Here is an 18,059-nt window from a genome sequence, read left to right as displayed (position 1 = left end):
GCAAAACAAAAACAATAAACAATGTAATATTTGCTATAAAGGCCATAGATTGTAACAGAAACAAAAAAAAAAGCAATACAAAAATAGAATACAAAAACTTCAAAAAGGTAATTTTATTACTCGTTTTATTTTTTATATTTTATAAAAATACAAAAAGAACAAAGAGAGAAAGGTTTCAAAAAAACTTACTGAACGTTTGTACTCCACCGCCGTGGGTAGAGGGTTTGGTGATTTTTAGGGTTTTCAAAACCCAAAAACAAAATTGAAAGTTTTTGGGGTTTTTACGATTTTCAAAAAAACTCACTGAAAGTTTGTACTTCGCCGCCGTGGGTAGAGGGTTTGGTGATTTTTAGGGTTTTCGAAACCAAAAAAAATCAAAAGTTTTTGGGGGTTTTGTGATTTTTAAAAGATTTTTTGGGAATATTCCCCCAGATTTGGACTCGAGAGGTTGAAGCACTCAAAAGCAAGGTCTTTTGGTGTTTTTCGGCCACCAAGGATGGCGGAGCCTGTCGCCAACGACCGGTGGCCGAAACGGAGGCTCGTCGGACTAGTGGCCGGTCTTAGGGTCTGCTTCAAAGAAAAAATGAGATGGGTTTTTGGATTTTTTTATTTAAGGGCTAAAATGATTTTTTTTTAAAAATTAACTAAAATAGCCATAGTGAAACGGTGTCGTTTCACCCAAGCCCCAAGAGCCCCAAAACAGCGTCGTTTTGGGGCCGACCTGAGAACTAACCCGACCCAACCTAGGATTAGCGTGTTTTTTAGCGAAATAGTCTATTTGCGCTTTTGGCCCTTCTGCTTTTTAAACAATTTACAGTGTAGTCCTTTTTACTCTTTATATTTTTATCATTTTATTTTATTTCATCTTCATTTTGGTCCCTGGGTCATTTTCGGGAACAGACTTCTGAAACGGCATCGTTTTGACGTTTTAGCCCAATAATCAACCCGAACCACATAAGACCTGCGTGTTTTGATATGGGTGTGGTCTATTTATTTTCCTGGTCCCTTTGTTTTTTTATTGTTTTCAAATCGAGTCCCATTTCTTTTTCTCTTTTAATTTTTGCCACGTAATTTTATTTTTATTTCATTTTGGACCCTATGAAACTAGAGGTGCTCATGGGCCAGGCCAGGCCGGGTTCAGGCCGGGCCCATAAAAAATTTTGGCCTGAGTCCTAGGCCCGGGCCCAGCTCGGCCTGAAATATGGGCCTGGAATTTTGTCCAGACCCGGCCCAGGGAGAAATTCCTAAGCTCGGGTCCGGCCCGGCCCGACCCATTTTTTTTACTTAAAAGTTAAAACTAATATTAAAACAGTATATTATAAATTTTAAAACAGTATATTATTAAAACAGTATATTACATTAAAAATTATTGTTTTAATCAAAAAATTAATATAGATTAATTATTTAGTTAATAACATTATAAAAATATAAGCACCATTTTATGTTAAAAATAAAGTATAGAAACTAAAATTTAATGTGTTACAAATTAAATGTATATTTATAACAGTATACTAAAATTTAAAAGTTAAAACATTATATTAAAACAATATAATTATAAAAGTATATTATAACAATATATTAAAACAATTTATTAAAAAACTATATTAAAACAACATAACCGAACTCATATATATTAAAACAAATATAAGCTTCTCGCCATTTCCAACATGTTGCAGAGGCTATCACAACATCTCGGGCACCTCCAAGCCGAGACAAAATGTTTCCAATGACTTCAACTGGTAGGAGCTCTATTGTCAATAAAGATAAAAAAAAAAGCCTCAAATCTACAAATTGGGTTTTTTGAAGATACTCAGCTAGACATAATCAAACACAAATTCTTCACAAATCACAACTCAACAAAATTATAAAGTTGACATGGAATTGAAATCATTGCCCAAGTATTCTTTCCCAGTAGTGAAAAAGGTTTTGTGATAAAACAAACAAAAAAAATCACTCAAAAACATGAGTTTTAGTTAGATCTTCAAACAGATTTCACATCCAAGTAAAGCAAAACTTATGCGTCAAATAGAAGAGAAAAAAAGGGTTTGCAAGGGAGATTTAAGCAACACAATCTCTCAGCAGTATTCCAACTAAATAAAGATCTAAAATGAATCTTCAAGTAAAGGATCAAAGTCAAAATCAAGCACTATCCCGGTTCTTAAAAATATATGCTTTTTAGGAGATAAAATCAATTCAGTGATTCAGAAAGTAGAATAATCGCAGAATTGAAAGTACCTATAAATCCAAAACCAAATAATAATAATAATAATAATAATAATAATAATAAAATCAAAATTGAAGTTTTAGCATCCGGGCTTTCAACAAATATCTGAAATTATACATCAAATGAAAAATAATCCAACCAAAAGACGCAATGAAGACCAATCCGCAAGCTAACCTATGACATCCAATAGCAGAGACAGAAAGAAGGATAGCTACTGAAGCATAGGAGAACCAATATTGATAAGAACATCACTTAAGCTATTTCTGTAGTAGCGAGAATAGTATGTAGACAGAAGAATTCCTACTAGAAAAGCAGGTCACAAGCAAGAAAAGAACGGATACATCAAATGAAATTATACATCTACGGTCACAAGCAAGTGAGGGAACTGATTCGAATAAAAATGAAAATCAAAAAGCACAAAGCAAAAAACTAATTCAAAGGTTAACAGCAAACTCACCTTTAAGAAGACGAAGAAGGCTAGAAGCACCGTGGAGTCGTGGAGTCGTGGACATGGAGTCGTGAATCGGTGGAGGTGGATTTCTGATTTGGGGGAAAAAAGGGGAGGGAAGGGGTTAGGGATTTAGCTGGGGTCGGGGGGAAATGGGGAAGGGAAGGGAAATGGGAAATGTATTAATGAGTAATGACAAAATAAAAAATAAAAAAATTATATTAATTAAATTGGTAGGTAAGTAAAAGCCAGAACTCAGCCAAAAAATTTTACTCGGGGCCCGGCCCGTTTTTAAAACGTGCCTAATTTCTTACCCAAACCCATATTTCGGGCCTATATTTTTACCCGAACCCTCTCATATTTTGGGCGGGCCGTTGGGCCGGGCCTGGCCGCCCGACCCATGAACACTTTATATGGAACAGTGTGTTTAAGTAGTGCGGGATAATTTGATATTTAGTCCCTATTTTTTTCGCACGTTTCATTTTAATCCTTTATTCTGTTTTATTAATTATTTTTTATTTATTTACAACTCATCCCCTTAATTTCATTCTAATTTCGATTTAATCCTTAGCTTATTTAATTTCAACCTTTCCACAAACTTTTATATTTTATTTGTTTATTATTATTTCTTTATCCTTTTACATCTAAAAAATAGATTATTCATATTCTTTTATTTGTGCATTTTATTATAATCGTTATTATTTTATATTTAATTTTTCTATTATTTTCACTATTTTATTATTTCTTTTATTATTTTGATATTTTATGTCATGTTTATTTATCTTTATTATCATGCATATTCCATTTTACTTTATTTTAAGATTACCTTATTTATTTTATTAATATTATGATTTGATCATTAATATATTACAATTACATTAGTATTATTATAGTAATCCTCTATTTGTTTATTCTAACATTTCACCCATATATATAGCTATTATATATTATTCCATTTATCACTATACTATACATTAGGTTTAGATATATTTATCCATTGACGTATATCTAAATAAGATAAATACACATCGTTTTAAATATTACATTTTTTGTTATTCAAAAAAAAGAAATTTTTAAAAATAAAGCAATGTTCTGTATTTGGAAATTCGAGAAGTCGTGCTCTAACTTACAGGGTTCGACTTTCTCGTTGAACCTAGATGACCGAACATCCTTTTAAAATTAAAATACATGAGATTTAATTAAATAATAAAATAAAAAGTAAGCTTACTTTTGAGGATTCGAGATGTCGTGACGTAACTTACGGGATGTGACCTTTTGTTACCTCGAGATAAGAGGTCCTTTTACATACGTTTTGATTAAAAATAATATTATGCAAAGTGGGATCCTGTTTTAAACTCTTTTCAAATTTTCAATTTCTCGGTACTAAAGACATCAAGTAATTAATTAGAGGTACCAATTTTAGGCGTAACGAGGGTGTTAATCCTTCCTCGTGTATAATCGACTCCCAAACCTATTTTATGGATTTTGTAGACCGAAAAATATTGTTTTAGCAAATTAAATCTCTAATTAAAACAATCAAATTTTGAGGTAACCCGATCACACCTCCTGAAAGTGATTGGTGGCGACAATTAGAATTTACTTACGATAAGATATCTTGTTCCGATTCCATAACGAGTTTCCATGATCTATTTTTTCCACAAGACAATTATACAAACCTGATTATTCGAACTTTCTTGGTAATGTGATACATATATTGACTTAGGGTGGGTTTGGATGGGCGATTGGGTGCAGTGCGGTGCGTTTAGCTTACTTTTTGTCTCACGCTCCAGTATCACTACAGTATCTAATCTCACCGCCACTGCTGTTTTTACACTAACCGCAATTAAACACACCGTTCATCCAAACTCACCCTTAATAACTTATAGGTCATGCTTTTTGTCGCATTAAGTTCCCTAGACTCATAAGCTGTGAAATTCCATTCGCCCTACATTTGGCCAGCACTTTTTTCTTTTTCTTTTTTGGTTACAGAAGAGGAGCAAATTTTTGTCCCAATCCAAGAATTAATGCTAATAATTCTATAAATCAATCGATTTTTTCTTTTCTTTCACACATACATATTCAATTACCTTGTACATTTTGTTAATGAAGTTTTATAAGGTAGTAAATATCTAGTAAAAATAAAATAAATATAGAAGAAACATGGGACATATAGTAGTGGAAGGTATTAAATGCTAATCCCAATTGTTGTAATCAATGCTGATTTGATTAAGTAGTATGTAGTTCAATATTCTTTAAATAAAATTTTAAATTCAGTAAATAAATAAAATAAAAGACTTGCTCTCATTTGGAAATTCACTAAACTAATAGAAATATTGGTAAATTTCATATAAAAATCAATTATATTTGCTATCTCGAGAGCAGACGAGAAAATGATCGATATTTCAACTCAAAATGATAGCCTTAAGCCATGTGATTGTTCAATTTGATGACGATTAATGCAGGAAGTAATCAGATTATTTTCACTTTTTTTAATAATTTGTTTTCACATTTAAATCCAAACAATGAGAATCAATTATCGACACTGAAAAGGAAAACAAAAGGAAAAAAAAAAGTGGGAAAATGTGAAGATTTGGGAAGATATTGAGATATATATTGAGGTGTTGACACGTCGGATTGGGCCAGTTAAAATTTTAGATTCATTTGTTAGGTCTGAATTCAGATTAAGAAATTGGTCTAATATTTTGTTTAAATTTGACTCAGATAAAAATGTTAAAATTTGGATTTGGTCTATCTGTATTAAATTTTTTTTATATTATTTATTATATACTTTTTTAAATATAATATATTAAAGATATTAAAAATTAAAATAAATGTTTCCCAACAAATTGAAAATAAATTAAAAAAATATGTATACTTAAATAACACTAAGATAGGTATAACTTAACAAGCAAATGCCTCTAAAATAGTAACAAAATTAATAATAAAACAAGAGTTATACAATATCCAAACAATAAAAATAACATAGTAGCAACATAATAGTGAAATGGTAGCAAAATAGTGAAAAAAATAACAAGAAAATAGCAAAAAAATAGTAAAAAATAGCAAGAAAAAATAATAGTTTTTTTTTTTTTTTGCATATTCAGGCTGGGCCAAAAAAGCCTCACCCGAGGCTTGGACCATTTTTTAAACAGGCCTTATTTTTTTGTTAAAGTCTATTTTTCAAATCTATCTTTTTACCCAAACTCTCTTACTTTTTGGGGGCCCATGTACATATATTTGCAATTCAACTAATAATGTAAAGTAGGAAAATTCTAAAGAAAAACTCCTTATATGAGTTTTTATATGCTATAATGTTGCATAAAATATTATAAAAATAGTAATAATTTATATAATTTGATAATGTTTTGTGAAATTCATATTACCTAATATTAGATTTGTAGTAATTTGTGTAATTAGATAATATTTTATGTATTTATAAAAAACACTATAAATATTGTAATAATTTATGTAATTTAGTAATATTTTATGTAATTACACAAAATATCACAAAATTATAGTAATTTATGTAATTGAGTAATATTTTTTAAAAATAATGTTCCAGGTGATTGTGTAATTATGCAAAATATTACAATAGAATTGTAATAATGTGTAATTGATTTACATTTTGTGCAGTTAAAACTAGCAAGAAAACTCAAAGTCTAAAATAATAAAAGATAAAAGAAAGAATAGCTACTATTGGTAAAAAGAAAAAGAAAAGAAAAGAAGATTTAATATAATATTTAAAACTTGAATTTGACATTTTTTTAATTTGGTACTTAAGCTTTTTTTGTCCAATTTGGTACCTGAACTTTGACATTTTTCCTAATTTGGTACATAAGCTTTTTCTATTGGGAATCGACCCGTATAAACAACGAAATAGAAAAGGTAGAGAAGATCGAACACACAAATTTTACGTGGAAAAAAATGAGAGTACAATATGGAGAAAATAAATCTAAATGTACTAAACGTACATTACCCAAAACCCCAAATACAAAGCCTTAACTCTCATAGAACAAATTAGAAAACAAAATCTTATTTCTCATAGAGTTCTCTCAAAAGGCATACAAAATTCTCTCTATAGTTACCATGAAAACTCTTACCAAAACTCATTTGTGACTACATCTGTTGCCTTAAAAGAAAAGCCTTGTAGTACTACATCTTCAATTGCCTCATCGAAATAGGGATACAAAGCCCCTTTAAAAATGCTAAGTTTAAAGGGCTAAAAAGACTAAAATATCCCTAAAAAATCAAAGTTCGATTGGGAGATGAAGTCATGCTTGGCTGTCAAAATGCGACTGTATTACTTGAGGAATATGTCGCGCCATTGTGATGTCCCATGCTTGCTCGTCACGATGCCGCCCTCTCTGTCAATTGGAAAACTCGTCGCGTCGTCACGACGTCCCTCGTTGTGTCGTCGCCCCTCATCATGACATCGGTGTCCTTTACGTCATGACGTTGTGCCTATCTCACATATGTTTTTGTTAAGTGCCTGCAAATTGTCTGAAAAATGCGAGGTACACCCCCACAAATCTCCAAATTGACTTGTATTTACCATACCTTCTTCTCCAGGCCCCGCCACGGGTCGAACTCAATCTTTGCAGAATGTCAACCAAGCCCAAATCATTCTCAAACTTGGAAATCGAAAGACTCCTAGTCTTCAAATTAAGGTTGTATAATGTAACAAGGGCCAATGATACACAAATAGACGTGTGTTTCACAATAGGAGAGAAAACGTCGAAGAAATCAACTCCCTCTACTTGATTGTCACCCATTGCGACCAACCTTGCTTTAAACACTCCGCTTTATCCAAAAATGCTATAATCTGAAATATGTGATTCTATCGAACTTCTTGATATCAAAATTCATTGTCGCCATCCCTGAACGGGTCAATTGCAGAATCTGACCAAGCTCTGATAATAGTTTATTGGGGATCGATTTGTATAAACAATGAAATAGAAAAGGTAGAGAAGATTGAACACACAAATTTTACATGGAAAACTCCTCCGAAGAGGATAAAAACCATAGACACAAGGAGGCTTCGGCTTTTCACTAAATGAGTAAATAAACGAGAGTACAATATGGAGAAAATAAATCTAAATGTACTAAACGTACATTACCCAAAACCTTGAATACAAAGGCCTAACTCTCATAGAGAAAACAATAAAACAAAACCCTAATTCTCATAGAATTCTCTCAAAAGGGGCATAAAATTCTCTCCATAGTTGTAGGTTTTCTTCTCTTTTGTCAAGAACTCTGCTAATGGAGATGATCAAGCTTGTGGGCTTCATCGGATTTCAATCTATTAATAAACATTTTCTCAAACTCTTGTCTTTTATAGTTTATGTCTATCATGTGTTTGTTAAAATGTTTGTGTGGGATTTAAGTTTGGTCATGTGCTAAATTTGTCAGTGACTGATTATGAAATTAATTATTGATCTAAATTGATGTTCGTGCTTGTGATTTATCATTTGTTCATTTGTATCAAAGTGCTTTATACACTAGAATTGACACCTCTAGTGGAAAATCGAGATAGGTGAAACCGAAAGAATATCTTATCATTTATAACTTCATTATGAATGTGCCACGTAGAGAGACCGAAAGGAGATTTATGTGCCTATGTAAGACCGAGAGGAGAGCTTAGGTGGTAATTTCTAGTTAGGATGAGACTGAAAGGAGAATCCAAGTTAGGAGTGGCACGCAATATTTTCATGTCATGCTTATTAGCTTAGTGAACAATTAGTGGATCAATTGACCATCGCTTTGATAATTTGGGTAGTTCTAAGGCAAGGGAGAATTGAATTAGATTACTTAGTTTTGTTGATAATTTAGATTTAGTTTATTCAGATTAATTTTTCGGATGCACTAATATTTCCAACTCGATTAGATTAGTAATTGTTTAACTTGTAATTAATTTGATAAACACATTTATCAATTTGACACTCTCTTGGGTTCGATCATTGAAATACTCAAAATGTTCTATTATAACACTTATAAATATTACAACTAACCTGTCACGCTTGCAATATACGGCTATAACTATAGTTACAGTTGTATTTGTGTTTATTCATAATCTTAACGCACGCACACCAAAATGCGGTCATATTAGTAGAGTATCAAAAAATAGTTTATTGGTTTTATAGACCATCAATAATCATCATGCAACACATCTCACGGAATACTAACTCTGCAGCGGATGCAATGATTAAGGTGGCTTGGGGACTTCCTTTGGGCTTACACGTCTTCTAGAATCCACCTCCGGCGGTGGAGTTATTAGTTTGGCAAGAAAGGAGCTCAAATTTTTAGTTCTCTGGCTAGCCGTTTGGGTTAGCTTCAATTTTATGTTAAAAGAAAAAGGAAGTGAACATCTTTCTTCCCTATTTCTGTTTGCTGCTTCCCCTGTTCTATACCCCTCATTTTTGTCAAAAATTCATATTTTAAATTAGTAGGAACTTAAAAGCATCTTTGGCCTGGTTAAGTCGATGTAGCTCAGCATTTATGGCATTTATCTGATTTTCAACGTAGGAAAAAATATTGGCTGATTTAGCAGCTGCAAGGTTGTGGACAGGTTCATATGATGCAAAATCAGGAGCACTATCAACTCTAATTTCTTACTCTTCAATTGGATTAAATCCATAACTTACACATAATACAAAGACTAATAATATATTTGACCTAAAAATCCAATTTAACCTTAGACTTCATCTTGAACGATAATAATAACAAGAAATTTTATCACACACGTATGCATGTGAAAACTAAGTATTTAGAACGCATATACGCGTTTAAAAATAATATACAATAAATAATGAAATGTAATGTTTGAAACTAACATATATGCAATATGTACAAAAAAATTAGAATAAATTATGAAAAAGGAAATTTAAATAGATAAATACAACAAATTGATAACATTAAATGCACTCCAATTGTTTATAATGGTATTGCCATTTTTTTAGTTGATACCGAGTTTACTTGTACCACCAATTCAATCAATGGCATTATTGATATATACAAATAATGTGGGAAGGGCGAAGTTAGAATTGTTGATAAGGGGGGCCGAGATATATACATGTTACGGGTAGAGCCTACCTTTAAGTATTTTTAAATTCGAGATAATCTTAAATAATAAAATTTAGGAAAAACAAAATAAATTAAATGCTTAATTTGTATTGAATATTATAATTATTTAACTTTATTTTTACCAAATTAATATTTAAGTACTACTTTGTATTAGTTTACCAAATTAAACTAAAAGTGTTACTAAATTTATTACAAAATTATATATTTTATAAAATAAATTCAATTAAAAAAGTAAAAAACTTTTTGGGGCAAACACAAATTTATTTTCTTAAAACTAATTATAATATCAAAATAAAAATTAAAATTTTAAAAGATTTTAAAGAAAGTTTTAAATTTTAGAGGGATCAGGCCTACCAACTCCCTAAATTTATTTTTGAACGTGGATGAAACAATTTATGTAATAACATTAAATTTTATAAAAGAATATTAAAAAAGGCTTCAGGTAAAAAAATTATAGATGCTTGTAGTTAAGTTCAAATATTAACCTTAGCAATTTTTATTGTTTATTTTAAAAATAAGAAGAAAAAATATCCTTATAATAATTAAATTTATTTAAAATATATAAAGATATTTTACTAATTCTTTTAATTGAATTAAGGTGAATTGACTTGTAATAGCAATTCAATCACATATTTAAATAATGTTGATGTAGACTATACCTTTAAATAATAATAATAATTTAAATCTAGACTACAATTTCTTAAAAGAAGCATGCTTCACATAGACAAGATGGTCAAAGTTTTAGAGCAGCATGCTTCCCATAGACAAGATGGACAAGGCTTTAGAGCAAACAAATTCTTATTTTTACTCATTTTCTTGTGAGCATCCTTTTGGGAGGAGCCGTATTACTATATATATGAGCAATTGTTATTTGGACCCTGGCATTGCCAAAACCTTCGAAGCTAAAAAAACAGAGCCTAATAAATCATACTACTGTTTCGTAGATAAAATCAGAGCAATGAACTGTTCTCCTAAATTTCCAGTCAAATGGGTTAAATTCATGGTTATGATTCTTTCAATTGCGTCCACTGGCATCGCTGCCGGCCGGACAGACATTCCGAGGCTTAGCCCGACGAGAGGAATAATCATGGAAGACCCTGACCTTTTATCTTCGGCAGCAGTTTCAGATGATTTTCAAACTTTCTATTACCCTCAAACACTTGATCACTTCAACTACCAACCTCAAAGCAACGCCACTTTCCAGCAAAGATACGTCATGAATTTCAAATATTGGGGCGGAGCAAACAACAGTGCGCCAATTTTAGCCTATCTCGGAGCGGAGTCGCATCTCAACGTTTCTCTTACCTCAATCGGTTTTCTCAATGATAATGCCGTCAGCTTCAATGCTCTCCTCGTCTACATTGAGGTAAAGAATTGAAACTGCATTAAAAAAGAAAAAACAAGTTTCTATGAAATTGATTATCGATATATATACCTTGATCAGCATCGATACTATGGGATATCAATACCATTTGGATCAAGAGAAGAAGCCTTTAAAAATGCAAGCACTTTGGGGTATTTCAACTCTGCACAAGCTATAGCTGACTATGCAGAAATCATCATGCATATCAAGAACGAACTTCGTGCTTTTTATTCTCCGGTCATCGTTGTTGGAGGATCCTATGGAGGAAGTAAGTACAATAATTATCGTAAAATTTTTAACCTTTTAGCCCAAATTTTTTCAACTTGGACACCTTAAAATTATATAATTTTTGGTCGCCCCTGTCCGTTACTGTTGGTAATCATTTTTGTTTTTCAATGGAAATGAAAACAGTGCTTGCTTCATGGTTACGTTTAAAGTATCCTCATGTTGCTTTGGGAGCTTTGGCCTCATCAGCTCCAATTCTTTACTTCGATAAAATTACACCAAGTGGAGCTTACTATTCAGTCGTCACCAAGGATTTTAGGGTATTTATTACCCTTAACTTTCGACTTAATTTTTCTTCACCTCGTGAATTCAATTTTAATGTGATAAGGAAATCATGTACAGGAAGCGAGTGAGAGCTGCTACCAAACCATACGAAATTCGTGGTCTGTAATCGACAAAATTGCTTCCCAACCCAATGGTCTTTCAAACCTCAGCACGATATTCAAAACTTGCAAGTATGAACATCCAATTCCCCCATTCCATTTGAAAGCATGCATATAATTCTATCAAAGTACAATTAAACCCGAAATTTAATTCATGTAATAAACCAATTAATTGCTTTTGTTGGTTACTAGACCTCTGAACAAATCTTCAGAGCTAAAAATCGCGTTGAAGAATATGTATGCCTCAGCAGCACAATATGATAGGCCCCCACGATATCCAGTAACGGTGATATGTGGAGGAATCGATGGAGCAAATGAAAAGCAAGATATTCTTAGTAAGATTTTTGCAGGCGTTGTTGCTTATAGAGGGAATTGTTCTTGCTATATTAATCCATCAACCAATGATTCTTCTTGCCCACCAACCAATGATTCCGAAATTGTAGGATGGAGATGGCAGGTATATATTCACATACTCATTTCACCAAATATTATCTAAGACTAATCTTGGAAAAATTAAACAAATACATATTTTGATGTTAAAATTCGAAATATTATTTTTAAAATAAATTAATTTCTTAGATTAATAAATAATATTGACAATATTAATACCATAAATATGTCAATGCTAAAACCAACAAGATATATAGAACAAACTTTGGGGCAACGTTTATTGCTTTGTTTGGTAGTTCTTATCTGTTCCTTATAAATGATTATTTAATTGAGCTTTAATTAAGACGGCTAAATCGAAAATGACCCTTTTTTTTAATTTTGATTATATATATATATTCTTTTGACATAAATACTTAAAATTATTTATCTCTCTCCCAACTCATAAACAACAAAACAGTGCGGTCATGAGGAATATATATTTTTAAAACAAACCATCTCTTCAATTTTTTTTTTAAGTTAAATTATGATTTTAATCTATAAACTCAATTTAACATTTTAGTCTTTTTTTTTTTTTTACTTTTACGATATTATTAGATAATTCAGTATTAAAAATGTTTTTTAATAAAAAAACATAAATTAATATTTTAACCGAAGTAATTAGTATAAAAATTTAAAATCATATTATGACATATATATATTTAGACATGCAGTGAAATGGTGATACCCATAGGCATCGGGAACGGGACGATGTTCCAACCTGCTCCGTTTAACCTAACCAGCTTTGTACAACATTGCAAGACAATCTTTGGTGTTACTTCTCGCCCTCATTGGGTCACTTCTTACTACGGTGGCCATGTACCTTTAATATTTTCTTCACCATATTTCTTTGTTCTTTTTAATATTTTATTATTGATAAAACCTCAATTATGTACTCTTATTATTTAAAAATGCAAAATTTTGCAGGATATAAAACTTATTCTCCAGAGATTTGGTAGCAACATCATATTTTCAAATGGTTTGCGAGATCCTTACAGTCCGGGCGGGTAATAATCATCATGAAAAAAGTCTCGTATACAAAATAGAAGGCAAATTAAGTTATTTTTTAAATTTATTGTAGGGTTCTGGAAAATATTTCAGAAAGTATTCTTGCTGTAAAAACTGTAAATGGTAAGTACATATATTTATTAGTCCATTAAAATTAGTATAGAAAAATGGAAGAGAAAAGTGATGAAAATTATGTATAAAATGCAGGATCTCATTGCTTGGATCTATATGCACAAAATGCAAGCGATCCAGATTGGCTGGTGAAGCAGCGACAAACAGAGGTGGAGATCATCAGAGGATGGATAGCTCAGTACTATGCTGATCTCAAAGCCATTCTATTTAAACAATAGGAATAGTTTACTTAGTTAATTAGTTAATTTCCAAGATGGAAATTTAATCAATTTGCTTCTCTTTAATAATTAATAGCCAGACTTAAGGCTTCTCTTTTTAATGTTTGAATGTATTCATATGGATCTAATTAAAAAAATGTACTAAACGTACATTACCTAAAACCCCAAATACAAAGCTATAACTCTCATAGAACAAATTAGAAAACAAAATCTTAATTCTCATAGAGTTCTCTCAAAAAGCATACAAAATTCTTTCTATAGTTACCACAAAAACTCTTACTAAAAATCATTTGCGACTACATCTTGTCGCCCCTAAAGAAAAGCCCCTATAGTACTACATCTTCAATTGCCTCATCGAAATAGGGATACAAAGCCCCTTTAAATAGGTTAAGTTTAAAGGGATAAAACAACTAAAATATCCCTCAAGTAATCAAAGTTCGATTGGGAGAAGAAGTCCTGCTTGGTTGTCAAAACGCGACTGTATTACTTGAGGAATAATACGTCGTGCTGTTGTGATGTCCCGTGCTTGCTCATCACAATGTCGCCCTCTCTGTCAATTGGAGAACTCGTTGCGTCATCACAACGTCCCTCGTTGTGTCGTCGCCCCTCATCACGACATCGGTGTCCTTCACATCATAACGTTGTGTCTATCTCGCATGTCTTTGTTAAGTGCCTGCAAATTGTCTGATAAATGCGAGGTACACCCCCACAAATCATTCTCAAACTTGGAAATCAAAAGACTCGTAGTCTTCAAATTAAGGTTGTATAATGAAACAAGGGCCAATGATCCACGAATAGACATGTGTTTCACAATAGGAGAGAAAACGTCAAGGAAATCAACTCCCTCCACTTGATTGTCATCCATTGCGACCAACCTTGCTTTAAACACTTCGCTTTATCCAAAACTGCTACAATTTGAAATATGTGATTCTATCGATATCAAAATTCATTATCACCATCCCTGAATGCGTCGATTGCGGAATCCGAACCAAGCTCTGAAAATAGTTTATTGGGGACCGATAATTGAAATACTCAAAATGTTCTATTATAACTGTACAAGCCCGTTTTGCCCGGCCCATTACAAACCCATCTAAAATCTACCCAACTACCCAATTAACCCACCAGTCCAACTAACCCAACCCAACAAGCCCAACTTCACCAAAGTCAAGCTAAGGTTTCAGAAAAGAAACCCTAGCGCCGCATCTAGGCGCCGCACCTAGCCCTGGCCACTGCCGTCGCCGCACGTCACCGTCGCCCACTTGCTCATCCCACTTGCGCCGTCACCTGCAAGGAAGAAAAACAAAAGACAGACAAACAGTAGCAAAAATGGGCTATAAAAGTCGAAAAATGTAACTTTGAGGGGGTTCTTTTTCTTTTTTCCGATTTTTGTATCAAAAAACACATATCAACAAAAGAAATAAAAAAGGTTTCAAGGTGATTTTGCCTTTTATTCTCCTGTTTTCTTTTACTTTTCATAGTTTTTTTTTATTTCGATTTCTCTTCTTTAAAATCAAAAAAGAGGAAAAGGAGATACCTTTTGCTAGCGACGCGCCACCGTCGGTGTTCCTCTCCATGCGCCGAGGCCATAAAAAACCTTTGGGGTTTTGCTAGGGCCGCGCTAAAGGGGAAACGGGCTAAAAGGAGGGAGATTTATTTTTCATTCTATTTTCCGGCACGGCGAAGCCGCGGTGAGGCTACGGCGAAGCCTTCGCGAGTTCACCGGCGCCGTGGCCGGACTCAAAAAGGGGAGGGGAACATCGGGTTTTTTGAAGAACAGAGAGAAAAGCCAGATTTTTTTTATTTTCCTGCTGTTAAATGAATATTTTTTTGTTGAAAAATTAGTTTAAATAAATTTTTTTAAAACGGCGCCGTTTAAGGCACCCCTGACCCGCGCGGTGACCCGACCCAGGGGGAGGATCCGCGTGTTTTCTTCAAATGGGATATTTGCGCGCAGTCCCTCCGATTTGTGGCGCGTTGCAATTTGGCCTTTTTTCATTATTTTCTTTTATTTTTAATTTAGCCCCATAATTTTATTTTTGTTTTAATTAGGTCCATTGCAGCGCCGCGTTTTGGGGTACTTGGTCTATTTACCATTTTGGTCCCCCCTTTCTGCGCGTGTTGCAGTTCGGTCCTTTTCGTCTTCTTTATTTGAAATTCGCCCAATATTTTTATTTTTATTTCGATTTAGTCCCTTTCTTTTAGTAATTTTATTATTATTATTATTATTATTATTATTATTATTATCATTGTTACTTATCATATTATTATTATATAATAGCTTAAATGTACATACATGTATACTTTTTTTCTTTCTAATTTATTTAATATATAAATACTCTTTTTAATATATGTATATCCATACACTTTTTCTTTCTTTTCTCACGAATATATGTGTACATATTCATTTATATATATTTTATATATTGAAATATAGTTTCTTTGATATCTTTATATTTTTTCTTATTTTCTTATTCTTTTTTATTTATACCCACATGTACATATTTATCTACATGTATTTTTATAATATTTATACGTATTTATGTATCTTTATGTATCTTATTTATATGTTACGGTTTATTATTTCGCATGTTATCGATTTGTTCTTTTTATTTATTTTATTTTAGTTATTATTGCCCGTATTATTTTTATACTTTCAGTATTCGTTATGATATTGCCATGCATATCAACAATGTAATTAGTTTTCACATTCTTTACAACAACTTCGTGTTTTATTTTACTCGATATAACAAAATTTGTTTTAAAAATGGCATTTCGTGTTTAGATTCGAGAAGATCGTACCCTAACTTACTGGGTTTCGATTTTCATGATAAATCTAAATGCACGAATCTTTTCAAACTCAAGTTTTAAATGATCTCGGGATTTTAAAAAAATCGCGTTCTAACTTACTGGTCGTGATTCCTTTTTTTAAAATCCGAGATTGCGAAAATATCTTTTAAACAAGCATTTTTTTACGTATCGAGAATTCGAGACATTGTGTCCTAACTTACTGGATATATATATTATTTTACATATATTATTTATCTCTCCTCCCTGCTCATAAACAACGAAACAGTGCGGTCACGAGTAATAAACAAACCATCTCTTAAATTTTTTTTAAGTTAAATTATGATTTTAATCTATAAACTTTAATTTAACATTTTAGTCTTTTTTTTACCTTTACGATATTATTAGATAATTCAGTATTAAAAATGTTTTTTAATAAAAATATAAATTAATATTTTAACCGAAGTAATTAGTATAAAAATTTAAAATAATATTATGACATATATATATATTTAGACATGCAGTGAAATGGTAATACCCATAGGCATCGAGAACGGGACGATGTTCCAACCTGCTCCGTTTGACCTAACCAGCGTTATACAAGAATGCAAGACAATCTTTGGTGTTCCTCCTCGCCCTCATTGGGTCACTTCTTACTACGGTGGCCATGTACTTTTAATATTTTCTTTTTAATATTTTATTATTGATAAAACCTCAATTATGTACTCTTATTATTTAAAAATGCAAAATTTTGCAGGATATAAAACTTATTCTCCAGAGATCTGGTAGCAACATCATATTTTCAAATGGTTTGCGAGATCCTTACAGTGGGGGCGGGTAATAATCATACATGAAAAAAGTCTCGTATACAAAATAGAAGGCAAATTAAGTTATTTTTTAAATTTATTGTAGGGTTCTGGAGAATATTTCCGAAAGTATTCTTGCTGTAAAAACTGTAAATGGTAAGTATATATATTTATTAGTCCATTAAAATTAGTATAGAAAAATGGAAGAGAAAAGTAATGAAAATTATGTATAAAATGCAGGATCTCATTGCTTGGATCTATATGCACAAAATGCAAGCGATCCAGAATGGCTGGTGAAGCAACGACAAACAGAGGTGAAGATCATCGGAGGATGGATAGCTCAGTACTATGCTGATCTCAAAGCCAGTACTATGCTGATCTCAAAGCCATATTCTATTTAAACAATAGGAATAGTTTACTTAATTAATTAGTTAATTTCCAAGACGGAAATTTAATCAATTTGCTTCTCTTTAATAATTAATACCCAGACTTAAGGCTTCTCTTATTAATGTTTAAATGTATTCATATGGATCTAATTAAAAAAATGTATGCATACAGATCCTATCTTCAGCTAGTTTAGTATTACTTTTGAAAAATATTTTTAAAAGTGCAGTGGAAAAGTATGGTTGAGAAGTACTTTTGAAAAATTTGATTTAAAATTTAACTGTTTAGTATTATTGTTAAAAATATTTTAAGAAATAAAATGTTTATTTTTGACATTGTATTATAAAGTAACAAATATGCATTTAAATAATGTTCAAATTAGTTAATATTATGATATTTTAGCAAGAATATAAAAATAATTTATTATAACTTATTGTTAATATTTTAATATATATGAAATATTAATTTTAAATGTATCTAAGTAATTAATATTAATTATTTATAAAATTTAATTAGAA

At 31.6% G+C, this 18,059-nt stretch overlaps 1 protein-coding gene and 1 long non-coding RNA gene across 6 annotated transcripts; one reads left to right on the top strand and one right to left on the bottom strand.

Annotated features, from left to right (window-relative positions):
• Window positions 1-10,493: 10,493 nt before the first annotated feature.
• On the top strand, window positions 10,494-17,664 carry LOC105799125 (uncharacterized). 5 transcript variants are annotated; one of them, XM_052620962.1, is made up of 9 exons: window positions 10,494-11,118; window positions 11,197-11,383; window positions 11,527-11,660; window positions 11,743-11,855; window positions 11,976-12,240; window positions 12,876-13,028; window positions 17,109-17,188; window positions 17,264-17,313; window positions 17,398-17,664. In XM_052620962.1, exons 1-9 carry the CDS (start codon window positions 10,504-10,506, stop codon window positions 17,556-17,558), a joined length of 1,758 nt encoding a protein of 585 aa, XP_052476922.1. In that variant the 5' UTR covers window positions 10,494-10,503; the 3' UTR covers window positions 17,559-17,664. The 5 variants fall into 5 exon arrangements, 3 of the variants coding, with proteins under 3 accessions (XP_052476922.1, XP_052476921.1, XP_012484982.2); XM_052620961.1 differs by lacking the exons at window positions 17,109-17,188; window positions 17,264-17,313 and adding exons at window positions 13,137-13,216; window positions 13,291-13,340 and having other exon boundaries at window positions 10,496-11,118; window positions 17,398-17,663; XR_008188784.1 differs by lacking the exons at window positions 17,109-17,188; window positions 17,264-17,313 and adding exons at window positions 13,137-13,216; window positions 13,291-13,340 and having other exon boundaries at window positions 10,498-11,118; window positions 12,876-13,020; window positions 17,398-17,482.
• LOC105799127 (uncharacterized) lies at window positions 13,765-15,378 on the bottom strand. The gene is made up of 2 exons (XR_001135476.2): window positions 15,102-15,378; window positions 13,765-14,851 (listed from the first exon to the last, which is right to left on the bottom strand). It is a non-coding gene; the product is annotated as an uncharacterized LOC105799127 (long non-coding RNA).
• Window positions 17,665-18,059: the final 395 nt, after the last annotated feature.

Source organism: Gossypium raimondii, chromosome 9 (genome assembly GCF_025698545.1).
Source record: "Gossypium raimondii isolate GPD5lz chromosome 9, ASM2569854v1, whole genome shotgun sequence".
Classification (NCBI taxonomy): Eukaryota; Viridiplantae; Streptophyta; class Magnoliopsida; order Malvales; family Malvaceae; genus Gossypium; species Gossypium raimondii.
This window is presented reverse-complemented; position numbering and strand designations above follow the sequence as displayed.